Raw genomic sequence first — 20,422 nt, 5'->3', positions numbered from 1 at the left:
ACTGGCTATCGTAACCATAACTGCCACCACGGAGCAGTTCATCCGTGCAGGGACAGTTTAGAGTGCCTTGCAGTATTACGTATTAACTTCTCTCGTTCATCACAGCCTCCCAGGACGATCAGATGGCCTGCCCTAGGCCACCTGCCTCTTGAGTGAAAGCTATGGTTTCTGGTGTCAGCTGGGAGAAAAAGGGAGGCGAATTCACCTTCTGCCGATTTCACTGCCCAGCAATGAAGGCCAGTTCAGGCCCCAGGACCTGGAGCACAGGCACGCCATTGTCGGGGAGGGCCCATGCCTGTGCCCACCCCTCCCTGAGGCCCCAGAACGTCCTCCAGCCAACACTCAGGATGTACTTCCAGGAAAGCCCAGGCAGCAAAGAGGAGGACAGAAACCAGCGTGCCACCGCTCCAGACCTCAGATCAGGGCAGAGACCCTGTAGAGAGCATGCGGGGACTCAGCACAAGGCGTTCACCGCGTGGCCTCTGACTTCATGGGCAGTGGCTGAGAAGCGGGGATAACTAAGAACTCAGACCAGGAAGAGGAACTATGCCAGGACTTGGTCTGGGAGGAGCCGGCTGCAGGGAGACGCAGCTCGGACGATTACCTTCACAGAGTGGGGGTGGGCCTTCGAATTGCAGGGACGTCCCAAGTTTGCAGGTCAGGATTTCATTCCCCACCAAGGTGAAGCCAGGCAGGCACCTGTAGCGTACGATGTCACCTGAGGAGAGAGACAGACTGGAGAAGTCTGGGTGGGGCTGCTGTGCGCCCCTGGGCACCTCGAGCCCACTTCCAGGTAGGACAGTCAGCAGCTGGGCTGTTGCTTCCCTCCCCCAGGGACTATGCACACACCTGTCACGTGCACCTTCACTTCTGAAACCCACACTGCCTGCGTGACAGGGCCTTCCCAGCTCCTCTCCCAGGGTGGGGCCACAAAGAAGGGGGCTGCACTTGGGGCTCAAACTCTGTTCACAGGTCTAGATTTTTCCGTGCATGGGCAGGAGGGAGGGGTGAGCCCTGCTGGCCAGCCCCCACCACTGCCCCACCCTCTGTGCCTGCCCCCCAGGGTCCTCGCTGGCTTGCAGGTAGTACCTATGTTGAACTCCTCATTCTCGGTGACGACTTCGGCGTTGGGGAGGATGGTGGGAGGAGGGCATTTGGTGAGTGGATAAGCTGAAAGTGAACGCAGACAAGGAAGACGTCAGTGTGCGTGTTTGTTGGGGGGCTGGGGGTGCTGCCATCACTCATTCTCTCAGTTCTTCACCTTCTCATTCCTTGTTTATTTACACCACCAACTTTAAGGACTATGCATCTGACACAGGGGAAGTTTAGCCACGTGCTATTTTGCTTTATCTTCTTTTGGGGAAAAAACAAAACAAAACAAAACAAAAACAAAGCTTCAAATTTATTTGAGAGGCCGAGAAAGAGAGACAGCTCACATCTGCTGGTTCACTCCCCAAATGCCCACCATGGCCATGACTGGGCTGGGCCGGAGCCACAGGCTGGGGACTCCCCCCAGGGCTCCCATGTAGGTGGGACAACACCAAGTACTTGAGCCAGCACTGCTGCCTTCCAGGGTGTCTGCGTTAGCAGGAAGCTGGAGTCAGGAGCTGGAGCTGGGAATCCAATCGAGGCACTCCAGTGTGGGGTGTGGGCCTGCCTAGGCTAAATGGTCTTGCTTCTCTTTGGTTATCCCTTTCAGTTTGTTTTTGGTGCAAAGCCCAGGGACTGTATTTAAAAGCTAATGATAAAGGCGAGGGGCGAGTGACGTCACCAGCCCTGCAGGTGCGACAGCAGCCCTTGCTGAGTGCCTCCCAGATGCTGGGCCCTTGCACAGGCCGTGACCTCGGAGCCCTGCTCACCCCGGGGGGCGTTCTCACTCTGTCTGTGAGCAGGTGGGATTCAGAAAGGTGCCTCTACTTTCCCACAGTCCTTCAGGACCTGAGGGGCGCAGGCAGGATCTGAATCCAGCCTGTCTGTCCCAAATCCCGTGTTCTTCCCACTGCTCCACCTTTGTGTTCTGTCTGTGGACGCTGAAGCATCCCCTGAAGTCAGCTTGTTTCCCCTCGGGCTTCTCAGGGTCTTCTCAACTAGGATCCATCCCTTTGGAAGCAGAATATTGTTACTAAGACAAAGCTCAGTGTGGGTTTATACTTTGGCTTTCGTTTCCTGCATACAGGTGTGAAATCCATGCATAGTGTTTTCATACCATGTATTTTTCATGAGCACACTTTTTCTTAAAATTTTTAATGAATTATTTTTATTTATTTGAGAACCAGAGAGACAGATGGAAGTCAGATAGAGAGAGATCTCCCATCTTCAGGTTCACCCCTCAAATGACTGCAGTGGCCCAGGCTGGGCCAGGCCAAAGCTGGGAGCTGAGAACTCAGTGTGAGGCTCCCTTGTGGCAGGGACCCTACAGCTTGAGTATCACCTGCTGCCTCCCGGCATGCGCATTAGCAGGGAGCTGGAATGGGGCAGAGCCAAGACTCAAACCAGGCACTCAGATGTGGGGTGTGGTGTCCTGTGAACTGGCTTGCTTGCTAGTCCAAATGCCCACCCTGTGAGCTTCTGGAAGATTCTCTCTCCGACTGGATTTCAAGACATTTTTGTACCAAGATGAACTTACATTTCAATTCCATTTCCATGAACTCTTTGAAGTCCCCTCTTGTTATCTTCAAAAGTCCCTCAACCCCTACCCCACTGTGCTTTTTAAAAACAGCATTCTTTTAAAAAAAAGTACAAGTGGAATACATTGTGATTAAAGAAAATCTGAGCTTTGCTATGAGAACAGCAGGAAGAAAATTAAACTCATCCATTATCCTCTCAGAGAGAACCACCGTTAACCCTTTACTGTGCGTCTATGGAGAACTCACACTCTGCATGTGTTAACATTTTCCCCTCGCACGACCTGCACCATAAGTTACAAACTTTGCACTGATCTTTGCATGTTTACTATTATATTGCAGAAATTTTTCATAATAATGAATTTCTTCCAAAATATGACTGGAACATCTTCATAGGATTTAATAATATACACTTCCTAGAATTTATTTCACAGATACTGTTATTAAACATTTAGATTTCCAACATTTTAAAATTTAAATAACTGTGATAAAACCCTACATATGTGTACTTTGTGATTTTCAAGTTTTTCTTTTTAAATTGGGAAATATTATAGCTAATGACCTTTTAAAAATGCAGGCATCTCCTATTGAATGTCAGTAATCCACTCCTGGAAATAAGATGTTCTCTATAAGATGTTAACTAGGACCCCCTTTCTGCATCATTTTAAGTGGGAAAAAGTTATAGTGTGTTATACATCAACCACAAATTGAAAAAGAAAGGCGTGCAATAAATACCTATGCTTATGCAGCAAATCTTATGCTAGAAGTTAAATACTGAAAACATCATTTCATGATCACCCAACAATGGTCACCGTGGTTAACAACACAGGGGCTCTGTGCCTTGGAGCACGCACACTTTGTGAACAGAGCTGAACCACAAACAACCAGTGCATTGTGGGAAACTTCTCAGCTTGCAACACTGCAAACTCCAGGCAGAAATAAGGGCTACATAGGAAAGTCACGGGTGGCGATGTGTTCAGAACAGGCAGTAGGTGGTGCTACCGTTCACACCACCACCATGCCACGGCTCACAGCCACACGTCCTCAGCGTGGGACTGGGGCTATCTTCCCCATGTTCACGTGGGATTCTGGTACTTCACCAGGTGTAGCTGGCATGCAGCTTGAGATTTTTCCTTTGCACAGTTTTATTTAACAGTTGTGTTGGGGCTTTACCTTCGAACTTTTTAGGCATGTTGGCTGGCAAATGTCGCATTGAGAGATACCTAAGCTTTATGATATGTTTCTATTAAAACTAAGAGGGATGCTTGAAGCTACCAAGCAGACTTAACCTTGACTTTACAAGAACCAGGGAGCACCGTGCCTGCACTCGACTCATGCTTCCGCCTCACTATCCAGGAAGCTGGCTCCGATCGGTGCTGTCAGCTGACGGCACTCGGCTTCTCCTACCCTGAGTGCATCGTTCTCCATCCCGACCATTTAATGGTTCTCTATTGCAGGCTCACCTGGGCCAGGTGCTGAGGCTGAAGGAATAAACAAACAGGCAGCCGCTGCTCTCCGAGAACTCAGAACCCCTGGGAGCGAGTCACTCACCTTCACCTTTGTCAGCCTGACGAACAAAAATGGGGGCACTTACTCTGCCAACTGTCATGTTCCTTAACATTTTTTTTAAAAAAAGATTTATTTATCTATTTGAAAGTCACAGTTACAGAGAGCGAGAGAGTGAGAGACAGGAAGAGAGAGATCTTCCTTCCACTGGTTCACTCCCCAAGAAGCCCCACAGCCAGGGCTGAACCAGGATGAAGCCAGGAGCCAGAAGGAAGGAAACAGCCTGACTGTGGTTAACCAACCACACTGTGTTAAAGGATTGCTGGGTATGCTCAAACTGCCCACTACCCAGTGGACAACTTCCTGCAACCTGACCAGCAGGCTTATCACTCTGGAAATTACCACCACAGACTGGCACACTCATGTGAAGGGCAGCATCACTCACAGTGGACCAAAGGCAATCCGAGGGTCCATCTGCAGATCAATGGATATGGAAAATGTGGCAATATGGCGTGTCCACGCAACAGTGCGTCTTTCAGCCTTAATAAGGAAGGAGGCACTGGTACATTCTCCTGTGTGGGTGATCCTTGAAGACATCACGCTATGTGAAAGCCAGGGACAGAAAGGCAAACTGTGTATGATTCCACCCATACAAGGTGCCCAGGGAAGTCAAATCTAGACACAGAAATGGAATGTTGGCTGTCAGGGGCTGCGGAAACAGAGGGACGGAGAATCAGTGTTTCCTGGATACAGAATCTCAGTTTTACAAGATGGAAAGAGTTCTGGTGGTGGATGGTGGTGATGGTTGCCCAACAGTGTGAACGTCCTTAATGCCACTCAACTGTTCACCTAAAAATAGTCAGGATGGCAGATTTTATGCTACATGCATTTTATCATAAAGAGAAAAATCATCATTACAGATTATGGCGTTCTCCAATCTAAAATAATTCACTTTGTCCACTTAATACTCTTTGCTTTGAACTCTACTTTTCTCTTTCATTACCATTCTTTGTCCAGTATGTTACTGGTCACCCTTTTATTTTTGAGCTATGTCACTCTGTCTTAGTTAAGTTCTGGTAATAAAAATTCAGCTGAGTATTATTCAGCTGAATCTAAGAGTCTTTGTTATGGTAATTGTGAATTGAACTTTACCCCATTTGCATTATTTCATGGGATGATTTTATTTTGTGCTTTCTGGATCTTTGTTTCTAAATAGTTCATTTGCTTTTCTATCCTTTATGTCAGGACTATATTTTGCTTGCTTTTTCTTTTAGTGATTTAGAAGTATTGTACTCTATTTTAAACTGATTACCTCCTACAGTGTATCTCCAACACACTGATTTCTCTAATGATCAAAGCCAACCAGTGAATAATATCTATTGGTTACACATGTGTAGCCAGTAAGGACAGTCTCCTGTCCCTCTTCCATCAACTTGGACACTTATTAATACAAATCCATAATTTTTAATACTTTAAGAGTGTTTACTGTATTTGCATTCTGCTTGAATTTTTATTTTCAATTATTCAGACTCCAAGCTGGGCTTAGCGAGCAGCAGTGTTTCCTGTGCTTACCTTCTCCTTTATGCACCTTCTCTATTTTGTGTCACTGCCCATCCATGCCTCGGTGGCTGATCACAACTTGGGTGGACAGGTCAGATCCAGACTCTCATTTTAAGCACTGGAATTCCTGCAATGACTGCTTCTTGCCCTGCACTCTTCTTTCTCCTCTTTAACATCTACCGAGAAGTCTCCTGTTTTCTGTAATCTAATGCCCAACGGAAACTTCCTCGGGCTGGGGTCTAGTCGACCTCCCTATCCTTCATCCTTTCAATCGGAAAACCTTGCCAGGCTGTTTCTCATCTTCCCCAGTGAAGAGTGAGCTGTAGGTACAGTGAACAGTGAGCTCACTCATTCTGTAGGTACAGGTTTTCCATCTTCTCGGAGTCTTTTATTTTTCCCCTTCTGTTCCACGCGGTCTGTTCTTTCCTTTGTCAATGCTTCCTACCTCTTGCTTGGCTCTTGTTCGCTGGATCTCCTATTTCCCATCTTCTGGACACCACCTCCAAGTGGTGTCCCTCTCCCTCTTGGTTTCCATGGCCAGGTTTGTCTTCCACATCTTCCAACTGCCCTTCTACAGTGTTGGTCTGCTCTTTGCTGATTTGTGTGCTGATTCCAATTGTGCTACTGTATTCTTTCCAACCTTATTTATTTTATTATGTAGCTCTCCTTGTAAGCAACATTTTTAATTTGAAATGACCACAAAGGTATAGGAAAAGTTGGAAGTATGAGGTGCTTCATAAAGTTCACGGAAAAGTGGGATTGAAGACATTTATTTTGGTGTAAAAACCTTGAAACCCATGCACACAAGTGGTTTTCCAAAACATCAATGGAAAATGCACATTATGGAAAAAACTACATGTGGATTTCAAAAATCTTTTGCACCAGAATAAATTTATTTTACTTCTGCGTTGCATGAACTGTCTGAAGCACCGTACAAGAGCTTGTCCCCACCATGAACCATTTGAAAGTACATTTGCCAACACGTTGCTCTCCAACCCCTGCACACTTCAGCACGGATTTCCTGTGAGCACGCACATCCCCTTCATCACCGTGAAACAACTGTCAAAGCCAGGGAACCCACACGGCGCCCTTCCTGCCGTGCGGGCCTCACCCCCGTCGAGAAGCTTCACCACCTGCTCCGGGGAAGCAGGATCCGGTGCGCAGCCCCGGGTCGCGTGTCGCTTCACGTCTCTCTGGTCTCCTGCAGTCTGGAACAGTTCCAGCGTCTTTCCTGGGCCTTCCTGACGGTTACGCGTTGAAGGTTACCTACGCAGCCGTGGATTCAGCGTGTGACGGCTCCCGGCGACAAGAGGCAGGCTGTGCAGTGCTGCTGGGACCGTGGCAGCGGGACGCTGGCTCCTCTCCCTGCAGCTCTCAGATGGGGCAGGGTGCAGTCCGCTCTGCTGCTCATCTACAGCACTTGCTTAAGGGGGCGTCTTCCAGGCTTCCCCGTTGGAAAGCTACTCTCGTTCGTTCCTTTTGTAATTAGAGTGTGAGGAGGTCACTGGAAACCACATAAATACCCATTCTTCATAGGAACTCATCCACCCGTCCACTTACTCACTTACTGTACCTGTTTGGATATACATGGTGTCCTGTTTTACCCAACAGGTTACCGTCTGCCACGGTCATTAATGCCTTTGGTGCTCAGTGACCTCTGTATGGTCAACTGAAGCCTCTTCACGCCAGCGTCTGTTCTTTTGACCCCCATCATTCCTTGGGCATTTCCCTACTTTCTTTTCCTTTTTTTTAAAAACAATAGTTTCACTCATTTTTAAAAGATTTTTATTCATTTATTTTGAAAGTCATAGTTACAGACAGAGGACCAGAGAAGGAGAGAGGGAGAGAGAGATCTTTCAGCCGTTGGCTCACTACCCAGATAGCCGCAAAAGCCAGAGCTGGGCCAGGCAGAAGCCAGGAGCCAGGAGCTTCTTCTGGGTCTCCTGTGGATGCAGGGGCCCACGTACTTGGGCCATCCTCTGCTGCTTTACCAGACTCATTAGCAGGGAGCTGGATCTGAAGTGCAGCAGCTGGGACTTGAATTGATGTCCATTTGGGATGCTGGCATTGCAGGCAGGTGCCTAACCTGCTATGCCACAATGCCAGCCCCCATTTCCCTACTTTCTACCAAAAGATGCTTCTGTCTTGTCTTGAACTTTCCTGTGCCCCAGCCTTGAGATCAGCCACTTCTTCAAAGGGCCCTGGTTGATTTTTGTGGAAAATGCAATTTAGACTCCAAAATCTGGTCTGGATGTGCACACTGGTGTTGAGTCACTGCTCTGAGACCCATTCACTGGGAAGAGCTAGGAATGCATGGATGCACACACACTCACACTCACACTCACACACACACGTGTATGCACATGTGCACTGTTTACACAGTGAAAACCAAGTGTTCACACCATGAGTCCCGTTCAAAGCCAGCATGACTGGAGAACCCTGTTGTCCCCTCCCTGCCTGTCCCCCTGCTCTCTGACAGCAGAAAGCTGCCCTCTGTGGCCCTTGCCTTGGTAACTTCATTTCTCACTCACTGCTGTGGAACCAAGTTCCCATCTCTCCCTCCCCCTTCCCTCCTCACCCTGCCTGCACTGTGACTCCCCCGCCAGCCATCCCACTGTGGGGGTGCCCTCCCCACTCCGGTGGGCTCCAGTGCGAAGGTCTGCCCCCTTTGCTCAGAGCTCTGCACCACACACAAGCCCCCTCCCTGTACATTCAGCTTCTCAGTCCTCATGGGCACCAACCCCCCAGGCCAGGCAGCCCCTCAGCACGGACCCTCTGCTTCCTTCCGGCACCGCGGCCTGGGCCACAGCGGCTCCTGACTCTCATTTGACTTTGCTGTCTCCGATATGACGGCGTCAGGACTGGAGTGCGCAGGAAGGGAAGGGAAGTTTCTCTGGCATGCCTCTCTCTGCATCGCTGCCTGTTGTCTTAACATCTCCCCTTTTGTTTGAATTCACGTGATCTACACTCTTAGGCTAGAAGGTGCCTTCCAAAGTCTACTTCTAGTTCCGAAACTCTATATATGTCTTCAAGAGCTTTTCTCTGCAGGTCAGGTCTTATTTTCCCACTAAAAAAAATCACAGGATCTTTTCAGAGGTTTCCTTCAGGTACTTCTCCTCTGCTTAGTGATCCTGACAGGAAATGAAGTCACTTAGGGCTAATGTTTGCCTGCAGATGGGCAGACACGCTGGCCTCCCACCCTACTCCTCCTCTGCACTTTTGCAAGCCTACTTCTTGTTTTTAGTTCTTGCCTCAAATACCACTGCTTATGTTTTCCACAAGGATTCTCCACAAAACAGCATTCTCCACCTTTCAGTTCACTATCCTCGCCTCTTATCTGTTTCTTTCTTGGCCCTTATTATAAATTACAAAGATCGTATTTGTCTGCTTTCTTGTTTTTCATCTCTCTGTCCACAGAGGAAGAGAGCAGTATGGGGAGCAGGTGCGCTGCTAGGCAGGAAGTGAGGAGCAGTTAACAAGGACATGAAAAGATGGCTGTGCCGCAGCTCACTAGGCTAATCCTCCGCCTAGCGGCGCCGGCACACCGGGTTCTAGTCCTGGTCGGGGCGCCGGATTCTGTCCCGGTTGCACCTCTTCCAGGCCAGCCCTCTGCTGTGGCCCGGGAGTGCAGTGGAGGATGGCCCAGGTGCTTGGGCCCTGCACCCCATGGGAGACCAGGAGAAGCACCTGGCTCCTGCCATCGGATCAGCGCGGTGCGCCGGCTGTGGCGTGCCGGCTGCGGCAGCCATTGGAGGGTGAACCAACGGCAAAAGGAAGACCTTTCTCTCTGTCTCTTTCTCTCACTGTCCACTCTGCCTGTCAAAAAACAAAAACAAAAAAAAAAAAAAAAAAAAAAAAACAAGGACATGAAAAGATGCTCCTCCTCTTTAGCACACAGTGGAAGGCGGTTTCGTCAATCCGCCGGATGTTCAATAAGACCCTGCGGTTGCAAGGATGTCGAGCGCCGAGAGCTCGTCCTCAGGTTCTGGAAAGAGCATCCACTGTCGTCGGACAGACTGGGCATTTCCCAGAGACCCGACTGCGTGGACGGGCACGGCCTCACAGTTCTGCACAGGCCTGGAGCTAGTGAGGCTCCCATGTACGCTCACCGGGAGGGACCTACAACCACATCCGTACCGTGTGGACCTCGCTAACTGAGTGCTCGGTGACAGCAGACGGGATAACCTGCTGTGTTTCTGCGCCATGGAATACGACACAGCCTCGACAAATGAACCCCGGATGGTGACAGGTATCAGCAGAAGTTTCAAAACCCAACTCTGGGTGATGAAGTCAGGTCATAGAAGAACAGGAATGACATGAAACATGAAGAGCATGTGTGTCATGAGACACATGTGGCCTAAAATTAGAAACACAAGTAGTGAGTGATAATCAGAGCTCAAGTTCACGGTTAGCTCTGGGGCAGGGGAGGAAGGGACAAGAGCTTCCAGGCCCCAGGTGGTCTTAACACTGGGCTTGGTGAGGGTGTCCCTTCCATTAACATCCATGTGACCTGCGCTTTCTATATGCATGAGACATTCCACAGCTGAGCCACGGAATGGGCTTCTCTTGGCCTCTCATTGGCCTCTCCCTGTGGAGCCTGCTGGCCTGGCTGGGCACAGTAGTAGCTTCTCTCTTGCCCCAGGCCCTTGCCTGCTCCCTCAACCACTGAGCTGTTGGACTGTGGCTTGAGCTGTCACTTAAGGGCTTCATCTCTTAGGGTTGCTATAAAAGCTTTCCAGACACCAGGTGACCCACGGACAATTGAGTGTACTTCCACAATTCTGGGGGCTGTGAAGTCAAGTCCAAAAACTGAGCGTTAGCCAATTCGGGTCAGGGCCCACTTATTAGTTCACGGACAGCTGTCTTGTCACATTGAGTTAGCTTCCTGGTTCTCTTTTGGAAGAGCACTAGTCCCATCCGCCACCCTGCCAGGGCCCCACCTCCTAACACTAGCATTATGGGGGTCAGGAATTTAACACATGGTTTTTTTTTTTTTTTTTTGGGTGGAGGAGGACACGCACTTTCAGGCCATAGCAAAGGCCTCACACCTACTGGAGAGGCAGAAGGGGCACTGTGCCCAGGTCATGTCCAGAGACAGGCTGGTCTGATGGAGACACTTACGTAGGGGAGTGTGGACAAGGATGGCCACAGCTGTGTGGAGCCTCCTTAACCAGGTCCCGGCATAGGTGAGGGCTCAGGTGCGGGAAGAACACTGGCTAGCACCAAGGCAACTTCACACTGAGCCTGTCGCTGCATCAGCAGAATACTATTTGTGATGGTGGTGGCTGCTGAAGCTGTCATTTACTTAGTGCCTTTTACACTCTGTGCCTGGAGCTAAGGGTGCCCATGCGTTATTTACGTAACTGTGTGAGGTTAAACACTGACCCTGGGGTGGGAGTTTGGGCTGGTGGTGAAGATGCCGCTTGGGGCAGCCACACCCCGTATTGTATGGAATGCTTGCATCAAGTCTCAGCTCTGCTCCTGACTCCAGCTTCCTGCTAATGTGCACCCTGGGAGGCAGCAGGTGAGGGCCCAAGTGCTTGGGTCCCTGCCACTAACAGTGGAGACCCAGACGGAGTTCCTGGTTCCTGGGCCACATTGTGGGCATTTCAGGAGAGAACTAGAGGCCAAGAGCTTAGTCTCTGTCTATTGTCTGCCTGTCTCTCCTTCTGGATTTCAAATAAAATAAAAAATACTTAAAAACACAGATATGTAGATAATGAAACTGAGACTCAGAAACATGAAAGGAAAGACTTAAAGGCAAGATCTCACGTGTGGCAGAGTCAAGGTCTGAATCCACCCGTCCACTCTGCGGGAAAGTCACAGGAAGCCAAAAGGAATTGTTCCAAAGCCCAGGTTCCATCATGAGGGTGACGGGGGTGCCCAGGAGGAGGGGCAGGGAAGCTGAGGCCGGGTTCCAGCTCCATGCTGCACTTGCCCTGGGCCACAGCTCCTGGGAGTGGCGGCCAGAGCCACCCATGGTCTTCACATTGTTGATCCTCTCTTCCTGTGTTGCGCTATTGCTACCTCTTCCATGGGCTTAGGGCTGAATGCATTCGAGTTCCAACAGATGCATGCAAAAGGCACTAACACTGTAGGTCACACCAGAGCAGCCACTGCAGAACCGAGAGGGTGGAGCGCGCTTCCTAATTCTATCCACAACCATTCAGGTCACCTTCCGGAACCTTCCTCTGCCCCGCTTTCCTCCTCTGTGAAATGGAGGTGATGATTTGCACCTCACTAACTCACTGTACTCTGAGAGGTTGAAAACTCCAAGCCTTTCACCCCACAGATGAAGAGCCAAGGGGCTCGAGTGGGAGAAGGTCACACAAAGTCATACAGGCCTGGGCTGCGGTGGAGGCTGGAAAATAATCCAGCTTTCTTGACGGCCACACCAAATATACACAAGGCTCTGTCCACTGCAAAGCACGTACGTCACCCCATGGACGGGCACACTCCTGCAGAGAACCTCCTATACTATCTGCTATGATAGAAAACAGGGAAATGTCCCGGTCCAGAACTCTGGACTCTAAGAAGCAGACAGGCTTCCAACAAAGGCAAACCCACCATGAGTAGTTCATGCTCTTCCTTCTGGAAATCACCACACCTTCACTTGTGCAAAGATCCAAAACCAAAAAAACTCTCTCCTTGTGAGGTCAGCAAAGGCCCTGGACAGCCCTCTGGAAGGTGCGCAGGGACAAGCTGGGACACAGGGAAGTAGGCAGCACAGCCTGGATCCAGGAAAGCCAGGGCTTGGCACCAAGGGTCAGCCTCCTGTGCCCCCCGGCCCCAGTTGCGTGAGGAGGAAGGGAGCTTGAGGGGAGCTTGCACTGTTGGAGCCCTGTGTGGGGAGGGCTCACATGGACCCACATGTTCTCTTCTCCTAACTCTGGGATACACGGTGGCTCTGAGAGCCTCCAAGTCACACAGCCTGTGGGAGGTGGAGCCAGGAGTCCTGCCTAGGCTCCACTTGAGGGTCGAGCCCTTCCCTCCAGGCCGGGTGCCCATACTGACCCGAGAAGGCGATGGCGAAGATCCCGCCCGTGGCCGCTTCATGGCGGAACTTGAGCAGGACCTGGTTGGATGAGCTGTGCATCATTTTCTTGGCCAAGGTCCTGGTGAAGACTCCGAGCTGGGGCGCTGTCTGCTGTGGCCCATCCCTATGTGGAGGACAGAAGGTAGTGGCACGTTGCTGCTTGTGCCCAGCCCCCGCCCCATCCATCGGTGGCCTTGCGACAGAGCTCGACTCCTTTTGCACCCAATGCTATTTCCAAACACCTTTCTACAAACTCTCCTGACTCAGTTTCCCAGCAGAGTTGGCAGAATTGGAGAACCTAAGGTTGATTCCTGTTCACCTGGTCTCCAGCAGCCCTGCCTCCCAGGGGGCTCCTGGGACAAGGCAGGTGCCAGTGGGCAGGGCCGCAGGTGCCTGTGGTCTGAGGCAGTGGTAGGGCGGGGCCATGAATGGCTGTGAGACCCTTCTGCTGCTCTCCACGGCAGCCCCATTTCCTTGTCCCCCAATATAAACCCACGGTGCCTTTCTGAGCAAATGACCTGCTTCCTGGAACCTCATTGAGTGCCTCCCAACCATCTGTAGCCATTGCTTGGAATCCAAGCTAGAAATCAACTCAGGGCAGTCCCGTTACAGTTACTCAGCCCTGGGGATTTCTAGGGGAGAACCCCACTATCCCCTGATAATTCCTTAGCGGCAGTCACTTCCACACAAACACATTTAAAAATTACATCTGTAGGGGCCAGTGCCGTGGTGTAGTGGGTAAAACGGCCGCCTGCAATGCCAGCATCCCGTATGTGCACCAGTTGAGCCCCAGCTGCTCCACTTCCAATTCATCTCCCTGCTAATGCACCTGGGAAAGCAGTGGAAGGTGGCCCAAGTGCTTGGGCCTCTGCACCCAGAAGAAGCTCCTGGCTCCTGGCTTCAGTCTAGCCCAGCTCCGGACGCTTCAGCCATCTGGGGAGTGAACCAGTGGATGGAAGATCTCTCTCTCTCTCTCTCTCCACCTCTCCCTCCCTCCCTCTCTAACTCTGCCTTTCAAATAAATAAATAAATCTTAATAAAAAAATTACATGTATGTTCAAAGATCTAGCGGTTTGAAGAAACCTAAGAAGTTGCACTTATCAGCCAATATTTCATATCCTCACTATAAAGTTAACTCACATGATACATCACTGTTGCTCAGTGGGCTGGCCAGTTTAGTCTCCACCAGCCACATGGGAATTAAACTTAAGTAAAGCTTAACCATGAGCTCGCGAGTCACTCCGGTTACAACCAAGTGCGCCATCGCTGCCTGTGGCTCGTGGCTGCCACGCTGGGCGGCGCATATAGAGCACCTCTGCATGGTGAACGGGACTTGTGCCGGGCAAGGCTGCATCAGCATGAGATGACCAATGGGCCTTCCCCAGGTTCCACCAAATCCGCCCCCATCATTCCGGGCAGCTTCTCCTGGGCACAGGCACCATGGGGAGACACCCATGGGAGACACCCATGCCCGCTCCATCCACACACCCACTGGGCTTTCCCTGGCCCCAGCAGGTGGCCCAGCTGGGAGCCGCTCCTCCCCTGCCCCTCCCCGTGAGGAGTCCCGGCTGTGAATGTTTGTTTGGAGCCCAGGGGCTGCCCCCCTCGGAAACTGTTCTGCTCTGGCTTGGAGGGGCAGCCCGGCTTACAGCTCCCGAGATGCTCCTCTCGCAGGGGCTGGCCGCATGGCACCTGGCCTTACCAGACGGTGATGAAGTCTCCGGAAGGCTCAGTCTGCAGCAGGCTGAGGTTGAGGCGGACGCCATGACCGATGGGCACGGTGATCAGCCAGACGCAGTCCTGGGAGCTGGCGTACGGCTGGGGGTACCCCGGGGAGTACACAGTGCCGTTGAAGGAGGTGACGTTCCCGCCGCAGGGAACTGTGGAGGGACAGCACAGCATGCGTTGAGCACCCAGAACACACTGGACTTTCCCACGAAATCCCAGCTCCCAGCACAAAGCACCCTGCTGGGGAGGTGGGGAGACCCCACCTGTCAGGTGCCCTGTGGGCCTACCCCTCCCTCCACCTCCCTCTCTCTCTGGCATGGAAGAGACCTAAGCAGGAAGCACCCTGCTCAAGCTTTCCCCTCTGCCTTCCAGGATGGGAACAAGCAGAGGTCAGGAAGCGATTTGGGAAAGGAAAATTTCTCTTTGATCTGCTCTTTCCCGGGTGGATTTGACTTCGAGCTGAGGCTTCTGAGAGGCGAGAGTCAGGGCCAAATTAGAGCAGAGCCGTCTATTCACCCGGGGACGCCCACAAGTGCTTCAGTCTGAGTTTCTGTTTCCTCGCCTGGAAAATGGGCCCGAGAGGACCGTGGTGGCTGTGAGGCGAGGGACGGGCGCGGGATGCCCAGCCCTGCACCTGCCACATAGACATGGCCGCCTCTCCTTATCTTCCTGTTCTCCCAAAGCAACACCCACTTTGGGGCTCACTCTGATGGAGCTTTAGGTGGGGGGATGCAGAGGCCTTGAATGCCCCACAGTGTTGGGACGCAGTCACCAGGGAGAGGATAAGCAGGGATGCTGGGCAAGAAAACCACCAAGTTCCCTGGTCCAGAGTCAGGAGCGCCTTTGGCTGACGGGGCGTGAAGCAGACACCCAGGGCGGGCAGATGGGACTGGGCAGAAAGAACCCCAGCTGCCTCCATGCAAAGTGCAGAGGACAGGGTTCCTGAGAGTGGTGCCATGGACCCCCCCAACACACACATGTGCCGAGTACCCACATGGGGCCAGGCATGGCCTGGAGGGACAGGGGGGAGCAGGAGGCTCTGGTTTTGTCCCAGGGCACTCACAGCTCACTGCCACCCAGCCATGCACCCAGCAATAGGCAAAGGCAAGGTGAGGCAGGTCATGGGTGCGCAATGTCCCAGAGCTTCTGGAGGGGTTCTCCTCTGTGTGTGAGTGTAGGGAAGGGTCCCTGGGAGCGCTCACATCTAGACGCAGCCCCGAGGGATGACAAGGGCTAAGTGGCAAGGTGGCAGAGTGGGTTTTTATAAGAGGAAGGAGCAGCAGGTGCCAAGAACCAGAGGCAGGATGCCCCAGTGTACTGGGGAAATGGAGGGCATCTCAGCTCAGGTAGGGAACAGGCTCCGTGAGAGCGGAGACGAGAGGTAGGCAGGCACCAGGTCCTGAGACCCACAGTGTGCTGCCCCAGGTTCTAGAATTTACCCCAAGCAGTAAGGAGCTGCCCAGGCTGACCTCTGAGTGAGGGAATGGAGTCCACACCGGCAGTTTTGAAGGCTTGCTCTCCCTGCATTGAGAAGCCAGCACTGAGGAACCTAAGACTGGGTTGGGTGAAGCTGGCCCACGGAGGAAGCCAGCAGAGATAAGTCAGACCCTTGGTGGCCTGGGTTCAGGTAGAGGCAGTGGAGAGAAAGAAGCGGATGCACTCGCCAGACACTTAGGATGCAGAGGCAGCACTTGGTGAATGTGGGAGTGAGCAAACGAAGGGGCGAGCGGCCGGAGTCCTCATCACTAGGCAGGCATTTCAGCTTAGTGGAGGCCAGGATGAGAAGGTCCGTTCTGAATATGCGGGGACGCTAGACGCCTCTGAAGGGAGTGGAAGTATTTAGGAAGCGTTGCACAGACGAGGGCACTTGGAAAAGTTCATGGAAAGTGGCATTGAAAGGTAAGCTGACTTCGGCGGAAAGAGATTCTGAGAGGCACGCCCGGTGTTTCCATGAGATGTATTTTCTGAGAACGTTTAGAAGGTCCCTTGACTGCGTGCACTTTGAACTTTCTGCAGTCCCCTCACGCAGGGGGAGTCTCAGCCCAGGGACTGTAGCTCGAGATGGCATCTGGGGGACGTGGAAGTGGGTGAGAGCAAAGAAGAGAAGGGAAGAAAGTCCAGAACAACACTTAAGGGGCAAAGGATGAGATGACCACAAGAGGCGGCAGAGGCGGAACGGTGGTTGGAGAAGCAACTTTGGTGTCAAAGAAACCAGGGGAAGAAGCCTCTAGAAGGAAGAGGGCAGACTGCTCCCTTCTCTCACAGCTGTGTCGGAAGACGGCACGCAAGGAGCGAGAAGGGCGTGACACGCCACCCACCAGCAACTCGGGAGCGATCCACTGCGCAAGCACAGGGTGGTTCTGGCAGTCCGGAACTCAGCGGACGTTTCACCTCTAGTACCGGCACCAGCACCAGAACCAGAGCTGCACGCAGAGCTTCCTTCCCACGGAGAGTTCCTGCTGAGCGCTCCCCAGGGTGAGGGAGCCGTCAGAGAGGTCCCAGTTGTTCAGGGCGTTCAGGGATGTGCAGGGGGAGGCCCGTGATCTGATTCCAGGGTTGAGCTCTCCCTTTTCGGGTATTGGCCCTGCCCAGCCTCCCCTCTAGGAAAACACTGGGCCTACGGGGCTGGGGTGTGCAGGTCGGGGCAGAGGCGGCATGACCCTGTGTCATCTTCCATCTAGGTTCTGGTTAAGGAAGAAAACTCAAGAGAGTGCCAACAGCTCCCTGGAATCCACCAGCTGGCTCCAGACCCATGCGGGACACAGGACAGTGACTAGAGGAGCAAGAAAGTTGTTAGGAAAAGGCTACGTTCTCCTCTTCCCTTGGGAAGGTGCCAGGATTCTCTCAACCTCCCCAGGACTCAGCACAGCACTCGCCTCCTTCACTCTCACATAGAGCCTTCCCTTCCAACTGGGGACATCTAGCCTGTCCAGGCGGGTCTTCCCAAGGGCTACCTCAGTGGGCCCCCAGCTTACACCCCCTCTAGGTCTTTGCCGGTGCTGGCCCAGTGCTCTGTCACCAGGACGCCCTCCTCGGCCAGCCTGGGTTACCCTCACGTGAGAATGGGACCTACTGGAGAACCCCCGGAGCAGGCAGGTACACGGTGTGACCACCCAGGGAGAGTGGCCAAGGGTGAGCGAGGGACATACCTTCACACCTGGGCAGGGGATGGTCCCAGTTCCGGTTGGTGCCATGCTGACACGTGAGGACGGGGTGGCCCATCAGCTGATATCCCGGGAGGCACTCGAAGGTCACGGACTGTCCCACGTTGTAGCCGGCTCCCCTCACGATGCCATTGGCGAAGGGCTCTGGGTCTGGACACTCCTGAAGCTCATAGGCTAGGAGAGTACAGGAGAAAATGTGGCTTTATCCTCCCCTAGTATCTTCCTGCAGCCAGTATGCAGGAGCTGCGGAGACTTGGCACAGTGGGGAAGCACTGAGACTTGGACTCGGGAGGACCTTGGTCATTTACTAAAAGCTGTGGACGCTGGCTGAGTCATTCAACTGCTGTGCCCCCGTTTCCTTACTTATAAAGTGGTTATTGTGGGGATACGCAGGGCAACACTTGCACAGCTCTTGGCACGGCAGCTGCTCATGGGGAGGGCTCCGTTGAGGTGCCCCACCATCGGCATTTCCACGGGGAAAGGAGGCTCCGCTTCGGGAAGCCACCGAGATTCCACTGCTGCTTCCGGAGCAGTTCCTGGGGCCAGGCAGTGGCCTGGGGGCTTCCGTGTTGGTCACTGCATTTAACCTTTACAACAAGGGCCAAGGCCACAGGCAAAGGCAGCAGTGGGGCGAACAGGGCTTTTGGACTCCGAGAACTCAGAAGCTCTCAGGGAGGAAAGCAGGGGAACCTGGGACAAGGAGACAGTTGTCAGAGGGGGCGGCTGGGCCACCAGGGGTGTGCACCTGTCATTCCAGCCAGCCCCTCGGAGGAGCCCGAGATCTGTTACCATGAGAATGTGCAGCCCTGACTCAAAAGGAGACGCCAGGATGTGAAATGGCCGAGGCCACCCCTATTGGGGACGCCACCAACAGAGCTGCAGAGCGGGGCCCACAGGACAAGGAGCAGCCTTCACGGCAGGCATCGGGCACAGAACACCAGCAGCAGAAGGAGCTGGGACACTCCCACCGTAAGGGTTCTCCATGGATGTAGCTGAGACCACATGGCGGCCCCCAGCAGGGGATGCCTCTATCAGAGGCAGTGACACCACTAAAAGACACGATCGCATCTCTAGGCAGCTGGGCTGCTTCCACTCGCTGTGGCCCAGGGCAGGCTGTATGGCAAGAACCCAGCAGGTGTCACTCTGAAGTCACCCAGCTGGCTGGGCGTGTTGAAGAACAGGGCCCGAGGGGAGCCATGCTCTGTCGGGGGTTAGGGCTGTGGGTGGTGGGCACCCCAGTGGAAGCAGGGAGCCTGTTGCTCGAGGAATGGCTGCAACAGGACGGCCTGGGCCTTTAAAGGACGCCTCCCCAGGAACATGTGGCCCCAGGGTGGTACACAGCAGCACGGGCAGACCCCTGCCACAGCCAGGTGTGGCCTTAAGGAGAGGGGCCAGGCTTTTGAGAGAGAGGGGACAGTGTCAGTGACGTCAGTGATGGTGGTGCCTGGGTTCCAAGGGAAAGGCGGGGCCTATGGGGACAGAAATGACCCTGAGGACAGCGGCTCCTTAACTTTCCCAAAGGGAGACTCCTGCGGGGATGAGGTGGGTTTGTACTACAGGGAGACGCTGCGGTGGGCATGGAGAGGATTTCAAACACAGTGCACACTTTAAAACACTGTGGGGGGGCCGGCGCTGTGGTGTAGCAGGTAAAGTTGCTGCCTGCAGTGCCGGCATCCCATATGGGCACCATTGTGAGACTCGGCTGCTCTACTTCTGGTCCAGCTCTCTGCTATGGCCTGGGAAAGCAGTGGAAGATGGCTCAAGTGCTTGGGCCCCTGCACCCGCGTGGGAGACCCAGAAGAGGCTCCTGGCTTTGGATTGGCATACCTCTGGCTGTTGTGGCCAGCTGGGGGGTGAACCAGTGGATAGAAGACCTCTCTCTCTCTCTCTGTCTGTCTCTCTCTCTTTCTCACTCTCTCCTCTCTGCCTCTTTGTAACTCTTTCAAATAAAATAAATATTGCATCATTGAAAATCAGCATCTCCGCACAGGCTTCTGTCTTCCCGTGACGTCACTATGGCCTGAACATTTCTGTCCCATCAGAATCTGTAACTGCGGCCTCCTCGTTCACATGGAGGTGTCTAGAGGAGGGGCCCTTGAGGGGTGGGTGGCACTGGCTTCCTTAAACAAGAGGCCTGGGTGTGGGTGCTGGGGGAAGTGGCTGGGCCACCACTTGGGGCACCCATGTTCCATCCTGGGTGCCTGGGTTTGCGTCCAGGCTCTGCTTCTGAGCCGTTTCCTGCTCATGTGCACCCTGGGGGCTGCAGTGATGGCTCAGGTGCCTGGGTCCCTGCCACCCATGTGCGAACCCCACACAGAGCTCCTGGCTTCAGCCTGGCGCAGGCTCAGCTGGTGGGGGCATTTAGGGAGTGAGCCAGTGGGCAGGAGTTCTCTCTTTGCCTCTGTCTCGCTCTCTTTCAAATTAATAATAATAATAATAATAACAATAAAGGCCAGAGAGAGCTGCTCTACTCCTTCCGTCAGAGAGGACACAGCAAGAAGGGGCCACCTGTGAACCAAGCGCTGCTCCCCCCGCAAGGACCCTGCCTGACCGCAGGTTTCCCAGCTCCCAGGGCGGGGAGAAGCACAGCTGTCAGCTCCCCAGCCCGTGGAGTTCTGCTACGACAGCCCGAGCCGACTCACGATGCACTCAGAACCCATCTGCAGTGCTCTCCTTTTTAACAAGGACGTGTTTAGTATCAGAAAAGATGTCTACAAACAAGACGGAGAGGCAGTGGGACAATCTGGGAAGGGCTTAGCACAGAGGGCTCATCAGTCAGCAGCACCAGGGGTGCATCAAGGGAG

The 20,422-nt window shown here is 53.1% G+C and overlaps 1 protein-coding gene across 7 annotated transcripts in view; it reads right to left on the bottom strand.

The window, feature by feature from the left end:
* CSMD2 (CUB and Sushi multiple domains 2) overlaps positions 1–20,422 on the bottom strand; it is a 624,779-nt gene that overhangs the window by 90,286 nt on the left and 514,071 nt on the right. For all 7 annotated transcript variants that reach the window (XM_051832052.3, XM_051832047.3, XM_051832045.3 and 4 more), the window contains 5 exons: positions 17,604–17,792; positions 14,429–14,606; positions 12,705–12,850; positions 1,090–1,170; positions 605–718 (listed from right to left, as the gene is read on the bottom strand). In XM_051832052.3, coding sequence (XP_051688012.3) covers positions 605–718; positions 1,090–1,170; positions 12,705–12,850; positions 14,429–14,606; positions 17,604–17,792 — 708 coding nt within the window. The remainder of the gene's footprint in view (positions 1–604; positions 719–1,089; positions 1,171–12,704; positions 12,851–14,428; positions 14,607–17,603; positions 17,793–20,422) is intronic.

This window comes from Oryctolagus cuniculus, chromosome 7 (genome assembly GCF_051225735.1).
Source record: "Oryctolagus cuniculus isolate XC-2025 breed Fujian yellow rabbit chromosome 7, ASM5122573v1, whole genome shotgun sequence".
Lineage (NCBI taxonomy): Eukaryota > Metazoa > Chordata > Mammalia > Lagomorpha > Leporidae > Oryctolagus > Oryctolagus cuniculus.
Note: the sequence above shows the minus strand (reverse complement) of the source record. Positions and strands in the feature narration are given on the sequence as shown.